Below are 13,578 nucleotides of genomic sequence, written 5' to 3' on the forward strand. Positions count from 1 at the left end.
TCTCGTAAGCTAATTTTAACAATAATTCCCCTTGTGCCTGAGGGTTATCAACCTGCCGTGTCAGAGCCTCTTTCAAACGGTCAACAAACTGAAAATAGGGCTCTGTTGCTTGCTGCCGTACATTCGTAAAAGAACGTAAGGGTTCTTTCCCAGCCGGCACCTTTTTAAATGCTTTCTGTATACACTCAGCAGTTCGATGAAATGCGGCTTCAGGCAATACCCCTTGTTGTGCTATGGTAGCAAAATTACCTGACCCATAAATTTGCTCGGGAATGATATTAGCATCCCCAGCTGCTATAGCAGCATGTCTAAATTCTTGGTCCCAAACTACATATTGCGAAGGAGTCAAAATCATCCTAAAGAGATCCTTCCAATCTTGAGGGATCATGTTATATCCAGTAGCTACTCCTTCCAACATCCCTTGTACATAATTAGCCGTAATCCCATATTCTCTTACTGCCTTATTTATTTCTCTAATAACAGAAAACGGAAGAGCTGTCCAAGTTGCTATGCGATTATTAGCATTATTAGGATCTGGCTGATATGTAACGGGAAAAGCTGAAATTGTACCCTCCCAGTCTCCCATTTCTTCCATAGATAATAATCCTGAGGCTGCAGCCTGAGCTATGGCTGCTTTAACCTTCCCAGTAACCTGTTCTTGTTGGACTGGAGGGCTATATGGAGGAGCATTTACAAATTTCTCAATATCCTTTTCAGGTGTAGGTAAAGAAAGTTGGGGATAAAGAGGAGTTTTCTGGTCAGAATTGGCAAACAGCGATGTCTCTTTTATCCCTAAATGACTAATGGCCTCAGCACACTTTTGCCATAATAAGAGATGGTGAATAGGTGCTCTTGGTTCTTCATGTAATTTTCTCCCTATCTTTATCCAATCTGACTGACGTAGCGATCCTTGCTCTGGATACCATGGACATTGACATTGAATTGTTTTTAACAATGATTCAATGTGAGAACGACTTACAAAAGCTGAGGTATCCTGTTTTAAAATTTTTTGTAGCTCTTGTGCATGAACCTTCTGCTGAGCTGACAATTCCCCCCCCATACTCACGAATGGGAGCTGTACGCTGAGGTGCACCGTTGGCTGATCCTGCCAGTGGGTACGAGGGTGTTTGTTCTGAATCACGTCGGGGTCACCAGATGTAGATATCACGACACAGTGAGACACGGTGAGACCAGAGTTCAATTTCGGAGGCCCCCCTCGTAATTCTGGTCTCCGCTTTTATTTTACCTCCGCCTGGAGGCGTGGATTATTCTTTCTCCATAAACAGCCTATGACCTTTAACTATTGTATAACATCACGTACATACATAGTACAACAGCCTTATCTACGTGGCAATATGCAGGCAGTTATTTAACCACTACAGATGTCAGTATCCTTTACAGCCATAAAGTTAACCACATCCTGTTTTTCCACTGGTCAGATCGCAATGTCTTGAGAGATAGTGTACTGAGAACAGCAGCGTGGTTTGCCAACGTATGCTGTTCATTCAGTCCACCCCACATTCATTGTTGCTTTTTAAAATCCCTCATTTGTGAATGGCCATGTAATGCATTTTGGTGGAAGAATTAAGTCAAGTGGCTTCTTCCCCTTTTCATAACCTCCTAAACTTCGATCCCACCTCCCTCCCACCCCCTCTACGAAGGCACAGAACTCTTGCTAAGTAATGAATGGTCCTAATGATTAAGCCATGTTTTTTTTGTGAGAATGACTTCTTTGGAATGTGTAGATCTAACCTAGTTTCAGTTCTCTTGAGCTCCTGGAGCTTTTTATTTTTAATGGAAAGGCTTTTACAAAAAAAAAAAAAAAAGCCCTCTGCAGCAGTCCACATGACTACTCAGTTGTGTGTCTGTCTTTTCTTTTCTTTTTTTTACAGAAGGCAAGTTTCAACAGGCTGGGAAAGATAATTGAATTTATTTGTTAGCAGAATCTGTTGGTATTTGTTGTCCATGAAATTTATCTGAAGATAAAACTGTTTTATAGTTCCACCCCTCCTTTTCTCTGATTGTATACCAAGCTAGACCACAACTATTTTTAAGTTGTAACCAAAGTGCTACAGTACTTGCACTGTTTGGTTGGTCCCCTAATTTGCTTTTGTGATATGCGTGTGCGTGTGTCTTTCTTTCTTTCTTTCTTTCTTTCTTTCTTTCTTTCTTTCTTTCTTTCTTTCTTTCTTTCTTTCTTTCTTTCTTTCTTTCTTTCTTTCTTTCGCCAAAAAACTTGTTTCATTTTTGTCAAATACATTATTGACCGTCACCAGTGTCATTGCTCACTGACATGCCTGGGGCAGAACAACCTAAGACAGTGTTGCCTTCACTACTTTCCTATCTGGGTCTGGGACCCAGTTGCTGTGACCTGCAGCATAGCCCCCCCCAAAAAAAAACAGTGGCGCAGGTGCAGCCTAACTTAGGTCAAGGTGTGTGACCCTGTTGTGGGCCACACCCAACACTTTGAAGACTCAAGACTAGCAGTATCCATAGTTTTTTATTCAAAAAAAGACAGACAGCCTGATTTACATACATAGGGTTTATTTAAAAGCAAGAACTGCTATTCAAACATTCTTTCACCAGTCCCCATTGAAAGCCAGTGTGAGCATTGGGCCAAACCAAGGGAGACCTGAGTTTTAATCCCCATTAAACTATGAAGCTTACTGGGTGAATTTTGGGCAATCCCTGTGTGTCAGGGTAGTTGCTTTAAGGGTAAAACTGAGAGGTGGGGGGGCAGGGAACATCTGAGCCACTCTGAGCTCCTGCCATAAATTCCCCTCTCCTTTCGCAGGGAGGATTGTGTTTGCTTAAGTCACAGGAAATGTTCCAGATTTCTCCTCTAGGAGGCAGAGCAGAAAGGGGGAAGGGATTATGTGACTAACACTGGAAATGGGGGGGGGGGTGCTTTACCTGCAAGTGACAAATTCCAGACTGCACTATGTTGCAGCAGAAATGACAAAGATGGTGGCATATATTATGCTACAATACATTTGTTAGTGTTTAAGATCCCACAGCCTGGAGAGCTGGAGATCCCCAGAGCATCTGACCCAAATGAGCTTTAGTCTATGAAAGCTTATGTCACAGTACTTTGGGGGAGGAGGAGATTTGCTTCTTCCAGGAGAGCATTTCTAACTCCCTCTGGACCTGAACTCCTCTGTGTAGGCGGAGCTACACATAATGTTCGAAAGGTCCATTGGTTATTTGTGCATTGGGGGGGGTAATATAGTGCTGCCTCTGAGGCTGCAATTTGAAGTGGAACGTAAGGGAGTTCTTTTGTTTGACGGTAGTACTTCAAAAAGGGTTTTAAGTTTTTTTGCGATAAAATATTCCCACCAAGGACAGGGTTCTCAATGCTTCTACTTTGTGCTGATTTTTTTCCTTCTCAAAACTGCTTGCCTCCCACATCTCCCCCAAAGCAGCTTTTGTCTCTCTCTCCCTCTCTGATAAAAGGTCTCCATCTTTTTTTCCCCTCCAGGGCAGAATAAAAGTAGCTGAGGGGATGGTTTTCAGTTGTGAAATGGCTTGAGGGAAATGACAAAGAACCTCCTCTCTCCCCATGCCAATCTTTCATTTGGAATTGCAGACTTGAGGGTGAAGAGACCATCCCTACCCACCCCAAAAAAGAATTGGTTGAACTACACTTAACCATATAGTTCCTCTCTGAGCTGATTTGCATGGCCCGTTTGGGGGCTTACATTCATGCTGTGCCAGTTTCTTTTGACACTCCAGCTTGTGTAATATGAAGCAGTCCTTTTGCACAAAGCCAAAAATGCTTCCTGACCCCAGAGGATGACAGACTACAGTCTGTGAAAACAGATCACACTTTTTCCACAGTATTCTTCTCTTGAACTTCTTGTTCTTTTAAATATGGAGATTTTTGAGCTGACGGGTGGGGACGCGGGGGAGGGAGGAAACAAGCATGTAGACAACATGGACTTGCCTGTTGGAATCAGAGTGAATTACATTTGATTTTTTAAGTTGTGCCTTTATAACCTCAAACATGTCATTGCAACCATGACAGCTAAGAGTTTTAAAACTACAGCACCTGCACCCCCCACCCCACAGCCGGTTTTCTTGGAATTCAAATAGAACTGGCAAACTGCCTGCAAACACCTCGGGGAATCTATTCACTACATGCAGGAGCTGCTTTTTCTCCCAGCAAAAATAATCTACACTTTGTACCAAGATAACCCCAAATATGTATGTGAAGTAGATCGATGGCATTTGTAAGAATAGTTCTGTTTGCAATATTTCAGTGCTCCTAAAAATCTGAATATTTGTCAGTTTTAGGGTAATAGAATCATAAATAGTAAGGTTGGAAGGGTCCTATAAGGCCATCAAGTCCAACTGCCTGCTCAGTACAGGAATCTAACTTAAATCGGAAGAAGCTTGGGAAGATGAAGAGAGACTTCCTGTTTCCATATATGTTTTAGGCCATGGCTGTCATGGATGTCTGCCCCTGCAGCGAATCCTTTGCCCACTTACATGTTTTCAAGCTTGATACAAACTTTTTTCCCCTTTAAAATTAAAGCTGAGATTCAGAGAAACAAAAGTTGAAGAATTGATTTGTTGCTCTTGGTGCCACTTTGCAGGCAGCTGCACGCATTGTTCATTTCACTGGGTGTGCGTTAGGTGCGTGTGTGCTGGGAAGCAGGAAATCATCATGGCTACCTAAGTATTTGTTCATGTAGCACAATGTGTGCACAGTCATCACAGGTTTAACTTCCTACCTGTGGATTTTGTGGTATTCCCCACACCAAAGCTACTTTCTTTCTAAGTAGGAAATGCATAATCTGTGAAGCTGTACTTGGTGACTTTAACAACTAGTTACTTTACATTAGGTTATAGCTGTAGGCTAGAACTTTTTAGGCATCCCTTCTTCTTTCGATGGCTCAAGTGGCATTGCTCCACCTTTAGGGGGGGGAAAGCTGAATGAGCAAGAGTGCACATTTTTCCTCTGATGTCTTGTTTTGCAGCTTGAGGTACCTAAACGCTTCTGCCAACAAACTGGAAATGCTGCCCCCAGCCACTCTTTCGGAAGAGACTCGCAGCATTTTACAGGAACTCTATTTAACCAACAATCACCTCACAGATAAATGTGTGCCCTTGCTAACGGGCCACCCACACCTGAAGATCCTGCATATGGCCTACAACCGCCTGCAGAGCTTTCCTGCAAGGTAGGATCACATGTTGCACTTGCTGTTTCCCCAGTTGAAGGGACTATTTTAGAACATTTCGGGGGGGGGGAGTGATGATGATATCATTGCTTCTATAGTGTTGCATATGCACATGCCACTTGGAAAGGCTAACAAAATAAGAAAATCTCACAAAAACAAAGCAGGTATTTCCCCCTCAAAGCAGCTTACCATCTCAATTTCTTTGATGTGCTGAGGAAAAAAGGTGGGAGGATGGCATGGCATGGGAGAGAAAGGCAGAAGTACCAAACAGAATGGAGGTATAAGAGAGAAGAAGCTAGCATGGGATCCATGTAAGCAAATGCAGTTAAGCTTTATCTTGGTTAGAGAGCAAAATATATTTTGTTCCCTACCTAGGGTGACTTTTTAATGTGCATAGTAGTTGAAGCTTTTTAAAAGGAGAGGGGGAGAATCAGCCAGTGTTTCTTTCACATGCAACCATAGCTTGCCAAGCCTGAACAGTCGAAGGTTGTTGGAATCCAGTAGATCAGGGGTTTATGAAGGAGGGGGGCAAGGAGTCCACCCTGTTTCATATTGTGTATACAAAGGCAGGCAGGGTGACCAGAATGTTAATTGTTTACCTGGATGGTAGTAGGTCAAAGGAGGAGTGGAGATAGAGGAATGCTAGCCTCATGGCACGTTGTAAGAACCCCAGAGAAGGAAGAAAGCTGATGGATGAATTTGCAATATTGCCCAAGGAGAAGGATTGATGAACAAGAGGGAGACCTGCTATTTTTGCCTGTTGGGCTGATTCATGCCCCCATGCAAGCATTACCACAGAGTATAATGTGGGTAGGTAACAGGATCCACCCAGCAGGTGACTTCTTCAAAGGAAAGAATGGGAAGCATGTACTTAGTGTGCCATCCTGATTCTTTCCTTTCTTCTTTTGTGAGCATAGCTTGAATTGAGCCACATCTGCAAAGGAAGAACCTGAGAACTCTGAAAGATTTTCCTCTCAGCCAAAACACCTTTCCACTTCACAGAAGCTACACTGTTTCTGAAACTTCTGTGACTGGTGATTTCCCCTCAGCGGTTAGAATATTTTTGTTTGACCCAAGGAGCTGTAGGACAGTAATACATTTAGGCAATCTTTTTATAAAAAACTGAAGATACACATAAGGAGCAAGCAGGTAGATGTAAGACTGATGCATCAGCTTTCAATCAGTTTGTACACTCAAAGATGATAATATAAAAATAGATCTCATGCTATGCGCACAGTGCAGTGAGTTGTCATGAACACAAGCCAACAGTGTGATGCTGCTGCTAAAAAAGGCTAACACAGTTTTACACTACATTTACAGAAGAGCATGTCAAGATCACAAGAAGTAAAATGATTGCCTTCTGTTTTGTGCTGTCAGACCATGTCTGATGTACTGTTTCAATGGGGGAGGGGGTTACATTTTAAGAAGGACATTGACAAACTGGTGGCTTTTTCCCCAGAGGATGATAACGAGGATGGCAAGGGGTCTGGAAACCAAGTCCAATGAGGAGTGGTTGAAAGAGCTTGAGTATGCTTAGCCTGGAGAAGATTAGGGGAAGACATTATAATTGTCCTCAAATCCCTGAAGGGCTTTCATGTAGAAGATGGGCTGGAGTTATTCTTTGCTGCTGCAAAAGGAAGGGGTAGATCCAGTAAATAGTAATTGCTGGGAAGCAGATTTTGGCTAAACATTAGAAGAAACTTTGCAATGGTACACACTGTTTAACAGTGGGACAGGCTGCCTCAGGGAGGTGATGAGCCCTCTTTTGTTGTAAGCATTTAAGTAGAGGCTGGGCAGCCATCTGCCAGGAATGCTGTGTTGGATCCTGCATTGAGGAACATAAGAACATAAGAAGAGCCTGCTGGATCAGGCCAGTGGCCCATCTAGTCCAGCATCCTGTTCTCACAGTGGCCAACCAGGTGCCTGGGGGAAGCCCGCAAGCAGGACCCGAGTGCAAGAACACTCTCCCCTCCTGAGGCTTCCGGCAACTGGTTTTCAGAAGCATGCTGCCTCTGACTAGGGTGGCAAAGCACAGCCATCACGACTAGTAGCCTTTGATAGCCCTGTCCTCCATGAATTTGTCTAATCTTCTTTTAAAGCTGTCCAAGCTGGTGGCCATTACTGCATCTTGTGGGAGCAAATTCCATAGTTTAACTATGCGCTGAGTAAAGAAGTACTTCCTTTTGTCTGTCCTGAATCTTCCAACATTCAGCTTCTTTGAATGTCCACGAGTTCTAGTATTATGAGAGAGGGAGAAGAACTTTTCTCTATCCACTTTCTCAATGCCATGCATAATTTGATACACTTCTATCATGTCTCCTCTGACCCGCCTTTTCTCTAAACTAAAAAGCCCCAAATGCTGCAACCTTTCCTCGTAAGGGAGTCGCTCCATCCCCTTGATCATTCTGGTTGCCCTCTTCTGAACCTTTTCCAACTCTATACTCTGTTAAGTTGGTCTACAGCCTGAAACTGCTTACAACTGTAGCATCTGCACCACTTTTTTCTTGTTTGTCTTCACCAAATTCCTTTGAGGTCAGTATCTATTGTCATATGTTAGTTAATTCACACTGCTGAGCTCTCTGTTTGAGCCACAAATTGAATGTTGCCATTTCAAGGAAATTGGCCTTTATCTTAGAGTAACAGCTTTTAAATTAAAGTGTTTGAGTACTTTAAAAAATCAAAATTGTATTCTCTTGTCTGTCTTTTCTTTCTTTTGGGGGGGGGGGTGGATAGTAAAATGGCCAAACTTGAAGACCTGGAAGAAATTGATGTTAGTGGAAATAAACTGAAATCCATTCCCACAACTATTATGAACTGTCGACGCATGCATACTGTGATTGCACACTCCAATTGTATCGAAGTCTTCCCGGAAGTCATGCAACTTGGTGAAATCAAGGTACACATTTTGTGTTAAATAATGTGCCCTGAAAAGCTCCTCTTGTGTCTACAAGTAGTCTGTAATGGGAATATAGTGTTTTTGAAATGCCCCAATTGTCAAGGCGTGGGGGTGTCATGCAATCACTGCAGTGGTATATATATAAATAAGGTTGAGTTGTGTCCAGGCAAAATAATTTTCCATATTGCCTGAACCGAAGCAGAGAGATTCCCTGGAAGAATCCAGGTAGCTAATAGATATTTGACATGTCAGGATTATGGTGGGGGGTGAGTGGGGAACACACTACTACTACTTATTGTTTGTTTTATATCCTGCCCTTCCTCCTGAAGGAGCCCAGGGTGGCAGACATAAATGACCAAGAAAAAACAAAACATTCTAAAAACATTTTAAAACACGGCCATAGTTAAACATTCTTTCATCAGTGGCCCATAAACTGGGATATTTTGCAAGTTGTGTATTGGGGGTAAATAAAGTGTGTTTAACAGTGTATTTGAGGTAAAGAAAGACCTTTCATCTTCCTCAGCAAGTCTTTTTGCAACTAGCTGGGCTATGGTGGTGTGTCCTCTTGTCGGAGTTTTTTTTTTTTTTGCATAGCTTTACCAACTTCTAATACTAAATCATCCACAAAGTCATTCCCAAGAGTTGCACACTCCAATCCCAAGGCTCATGTTGGAAGGTCATAAAGTAAATTTGATTAAGTTGAGCATGGCTTTTAAGCTATGTCTCTCACTGAAGTTCTGAATGCTCTGCTGTGCTGTGTCTATGTTTTGGATTTCTGTCACATTGTCCTGAATTGTATGCATGGATTAAATTCATCATACATCTCTGCAGTGCAAGAGAAGCAAGAAGTCTTTGAGAAACTTTAGGCGTTTATAATTAATAAATTATTTCCGTGTGTGGCCCCCCATGCCTCCCCCCACTATACAATATAGTATCTAATTTGTCATTGTTCCAGTTCATTGCCATTTATTATCTCTTACTTTGTGGCTTTTAAAATTTTATTTGACTCAAGACTAGCTTTTGAAAATACTTTTAAATCCATAGCCTCGTCTATAATAAGGGCTGATTGTGAGCACCAGCAGCTCTCTCTAATTTAAGATGAATCCTTCAGCCAATCTATGTACTCATGAAATTACTTTTAATTAAAAGTCGCTTAATACTGATGTGCTCCGTTAACTTAAGGAGAATAATTACCCTGATAACACAAGACAGCAGGCAAATCGCTACTTGTTTTGCAATACGCATGAAGGCCGAGAGGAAGGAATCACAGATTTTTAATTGTGTCTAACTGATGCTGTGAAAGATTACAAAAGGATTACTTCATGGAGTGTGTCAATAAAGAGGTGCCTGGTGCTCTTGTGATGCAGCGCGGTAACTCCTTAGAGTAGACTCGGGACAGTTTTTGGCCCTGTCCTCTCATACAACAGATGACATGGTAAACCTGTTTCTGGACTGTACTCCTTCAGACAGCAAGTGGGGGGTCATATGGAAGGTTCCCCCATGAGAGAGAAAAACATTCTGACACAGAAAATTAGATGTCAAGAAGGATTCTAGCCTATGCTTCTCATTGCCATGCTGGTTTAGAAAGCCTCCTGCACCTGCATGCATCTGCTTTGCCCTTCTGTTCACATGATCAGGGAATTAAGACAGGAAGCTGCCGTTAACCCCAGCTTTGCGTTACATCAGAACTGGAAAACTATAGTTAATGACTCCCAAAGAAGCCAAGAGTTAAAGCCAACTTTAAACCATGCCTTCACATCATAACTGGCTTGGAAGCCATGAACCCTAGCCTTCTGGTTCAGATATAATAGCAAGCTGTGGTTAACTGCGGTTTCCAAGCTTGTTTTCCCGCTTGTGCAAAGAGAGGAGTGAAGTGAGTGAGTGTGGGCAAATGTAGCTCATTGCAATCGCAACTTCTTAAGCTGAGATATGATCATGCAGATGCAACCTTTGTGTAAGAATGCTGCACACCTACTGCCACGTAGGAGCCTCCTGTTATGCGAGCTCCTGCAGGTGATCTCTGAAGTGGTACAGTCCAGACGTTGGTTTGCCATCTCATCCGCTGCTTGTGAAAACCAGGCCTTTGTTTTAAGCCATTCTTCTTAGCCAGACAGGGATGACAGCATATGATTTTGGTTAAGAACTACATGTTTTCTCACATTGTTTCTCTGCTGTCTTCATCTCTCTCTTCCTGTCTTCATTCTTCAGTGTGTGGACCTGAGCTGTAATGAGCTGTCTGAAGTCACGTTACCTGAAAACTTGCCTCCAAAGCTGCAGGAACTAGACCTGACTGGAAACCCCAGACTTGTCCTGGATCACAAAATCCTGGAGCTATTGAAGTAAGGAACAGTCAGTTTTATTACACAGTAGGCAGAAGGGTACACAAAGCGTACACATAGGAAAGGAATACACCTAGTATATAACCATCAGGTGCCCATCCCATGAAAGGGGGAGGGAGGTGGAAATGTGCTGCGTCCTCACCACCTCTTATATTGCTACGTGTCCTAAACGATTGGCACATCTACTGGAGGGGAGCAAATTGCTCCAGTTCATCCCTCACAGATCTCCCAGTTTGTTCCTGCCTGAGGCCTCTTTCTTCCACCCGAACAATGCCATATTGTTTAACCCCATCCCCCTCCTCAGTTCATGTCCTGGGGGTAGGTTTTGAGGTCTGCCTTTGTTCTCCACCCAGAGCAGCTGCAGCAGGTGGAGGCTGTTATTACTATGATCCAGGGAGTCATTCTGCACCCCACCTAGCTGGGGAGGGAGAGACAATATGCCCCATGCTAAACTCAAAATATTCCCAAAATATATAATTCTGGCCTCTCCTCCTCTTCTCCCCCGCCCCTGGTCTGCCCATGTCTGCCTATATATCATATCCTACCTTCCTTCCAAACAGCATACATAGTTCTCTTCCCGCCCAACCGCCTTTATTCTCACAGCAGCTCAACCCTGTGAGGTAGGTAGGTGACTGGTCCAAGGTCACCCAGTGAACTTTGTGCCTCAGTGAGGATTTGAACCCTGGCCTCCCAAGTTCTAGTCCGACACTCTTAACAACGATACTGTGTTGGTTCAACCTTTAGAGGCCACAATGAGCAGGAAGACCAAGCAATTGTGCAAAGTGCTTTGCTTTCTGTTTTCAGAGATGACAGAGTTGTCTGAAAACATTTGTAGAAAGAGACCTTACAGAGGCTTGGAGAATGGGGGAGGGAATATAACTGATTATCAAAAATATATAGCCTTCTTATAGGAGGTAAGGTCTTAGTGGGAGATTTTTCCTAGAAGTGCTGCACTTCAGGCTAAGCCGGAGGCACTTTCCTCACAAGCCAAGAAGTGGCAGTTTGGTCAAAATCTGTTTCATCTGCGTACAGGAATTTAACTCAGATTACTTGTATAAGTCCCAAAGTCCTTATAGAATCATAGAATAGCAGAGTTGGAATGGGCCTATAAGGCCATCAAGTCCAACCCCCGCTCAACTCAGGAATCCAAATCAAAGCATTCCCGACAGATGGCTGTCCAGCTGCCTCTTGAATGCCTCCAGTGTCGGAGAGCCCACTACCTCTCTAGGTAATTGGTTCCATTGTCATATGGCTCTAACAGTTAGGAAGTTTTTCCTGATGTCCAGTCGAAATCTGGCTTCCTGCAACTTGAGCTCATTATTCCGTGTTCTGCACACTGGGACGATCAAGAAAAGATCCTGGCCTTCCTCTATGTGACAACCTTTCATGTACTTGAAGAGTGCTATCTTATCACCCTCAGTCTTCTCTACTCCAGGCTAAATGTGCCCAGTTCTTTCAGTCTCTCACAGGGCTTTGTTTCCAGTTCCCTGATCATCCTTGTTGCCCTCCTCTGAACCCGTTCCAGTTTGTCTGCATCTTTCTTGAAGTGCAGAGACCAGAGCGGGATGCAGTATTCAAGATGAGGCCTAATCAGTGCTGAATAGAAGGGAACTAATACTTCACGCGATTTGGAAACTATACTTCTGTTAATGCAGCTTAAAATAGCATTTGCCTTTTTTGCAGCCACATCACACTGTTGGCTCATATTTAGCTTGTGATCAGCGACAATTCCAAGATCCTTCTCACATATCGTATTGCTGAGCCAGGTATCCCCCATCTTATAACTGTGCATTTGGTTTCTTTTTCCTAAGTGTAGAACTTTGCATTTGTGCCTGTTGAATTTCATTCTGTTGTTTTCAGCCCAATGCTCCAGCCTATCAAGGTCCCTTTGAATTTTGTTTCTGTCTTCCACGGTATTAGCTATGTCCCCCAATTTTGTATCATCTGCAAATTTGATAAGCATGGTCTGTACCTCCTCATCCAAGTCAATAAAAATGTTGAACAGCACTGGGTCCCGCCGAGCCCTGTGGTACCCCACTCGTTACAGTAGGGCCCCGCGTTACAGCATTCCGCTAATACAGCAGTTGTGAATTGTAGAAAGGCCCCACTTTACAGCACTTGTTCCGCTTTTATGGCGTTTTGTTTGCTGCCGGCCGCCATTTTGGTCAATGTAAGTCAATGGGATCCACTTTAGAGTGGTTTTCGCTTTACAGTGGGGGTCCGGAACGTAACCCGCTGTATGAGCGGGGCCCTACTGTACTTCCATCCAGTTTGAGAAGGAACCATTAATAAGCACTCTTTGAGTATGATTCTGGAGCCAACCGTGAATCCACCTGATAGTTCCATCCAGCCCACATTTAGCTAGCTGGCTAATCAGCATATCATAGGGCACTTTGTCAAAAGCTTAGCTGAAGTCGAGATATATTATGTCCACAGCATTCTCACAGTCTACAAGGGAGGTTACCCAATCAAAAAATGCGATAAGATTAGTTTGGCAGGATTTCTTCTTCATAAGTCCATGTTGGCTCCTAGTCATCACTGCATTGTTTTCAAGGTGCTTACAGATTGACTGCTTTATAATCTGCTCCAGAGTTTTTCCAGGGATTGATGTTAATGCTGACTGGTCTATAGATCCCCGGTTCCTCCTTTTTGCCCTTTTTGAAGATAGGGACAACATTAACTCTCCTCCAGTCATCCGGCACTTCACCAGTCCTCCATGATTTTGCAAAGATAATAGACAGCGGTTCTGAGAGTTCTTCAGCCGTGTCCTTCAATACTCTGGGATGCAGTTTATCAGGCCCTGCCAAATTGAACTCGTTCAAAGTGATTAGGTATTCCTTGACCATTTGTCTATCAATCTCAAGCTCCAATCCTGCCCTTTCTATTTCATGTTTCCGGGGAGGGTCACTGACCCAAAGTAGGAATTGAGCACTTCTGCCTTTTCTTTATCATCTGTTATCATTTTGCCATCCTCACTGAGTAGCTGTCCCACCTTTTCTTTTCTCTGTCTTTTACTATGGATGTACCTGAAGAAAACTTTTTGTTGCTTTTAGCATCCCTCGCTAACCTCAGCTCATTCTCAACTTTAGCCTTCCTGACAGCGTCCCTGCAATTCCATGATACCTGCCTGTACTCTTTCTTTGTGGCCTGGCCTTCTTTCCAC

The 13,578-nt window shown here is 43.3% G+C and overlaps 1 protein-coding gene across 1 annotated transcript in view; it reads left to right on the forward strand.

Annotated features, from left to right (window-relative positions):
- Nucleotides 1–13,578, forward strand: part of PHLPP1 (PH domain and leucine rich repeat protein phosphatase 1) — a 189,724-nt gene that overhangs the window by 158,346 nt on the left and 17,800 nt on the right. Inside the window, exons 11-13 of the mRNA XM_061590314.1 lie at nt 4,980–5,180; nt 7,914–8,076; nt 10,285–10,415. Coding sequence (XP_061446298.1) covers nt 4,980–5,180; nt 7,914–8,076; nt 10,285–10,415 — 495 coding nt within the window. The remainder of the gene's footprint in view (nt 1–4,979; nt 5,181–7,913; nt 8,077–10,284; nt 10,416–13,578) is intronic.

The sequence above is a fragment of the Rhineura floridana genome, chromosome 1 (genome assembly GCF_030035675.1).
Source record: "Rhineura floridana isolate rRhiFlo1 chromosome 1, rRhiFlo1.hap2, whole genome shotgun sequence".
Taxonomy (NCBI): domain Eukaryota; kingdom Metazoa; phylum Chordata; class Lepidosauria; order Squamata; family Rhineuridae; genus Rhineura; species Rhineura floridana.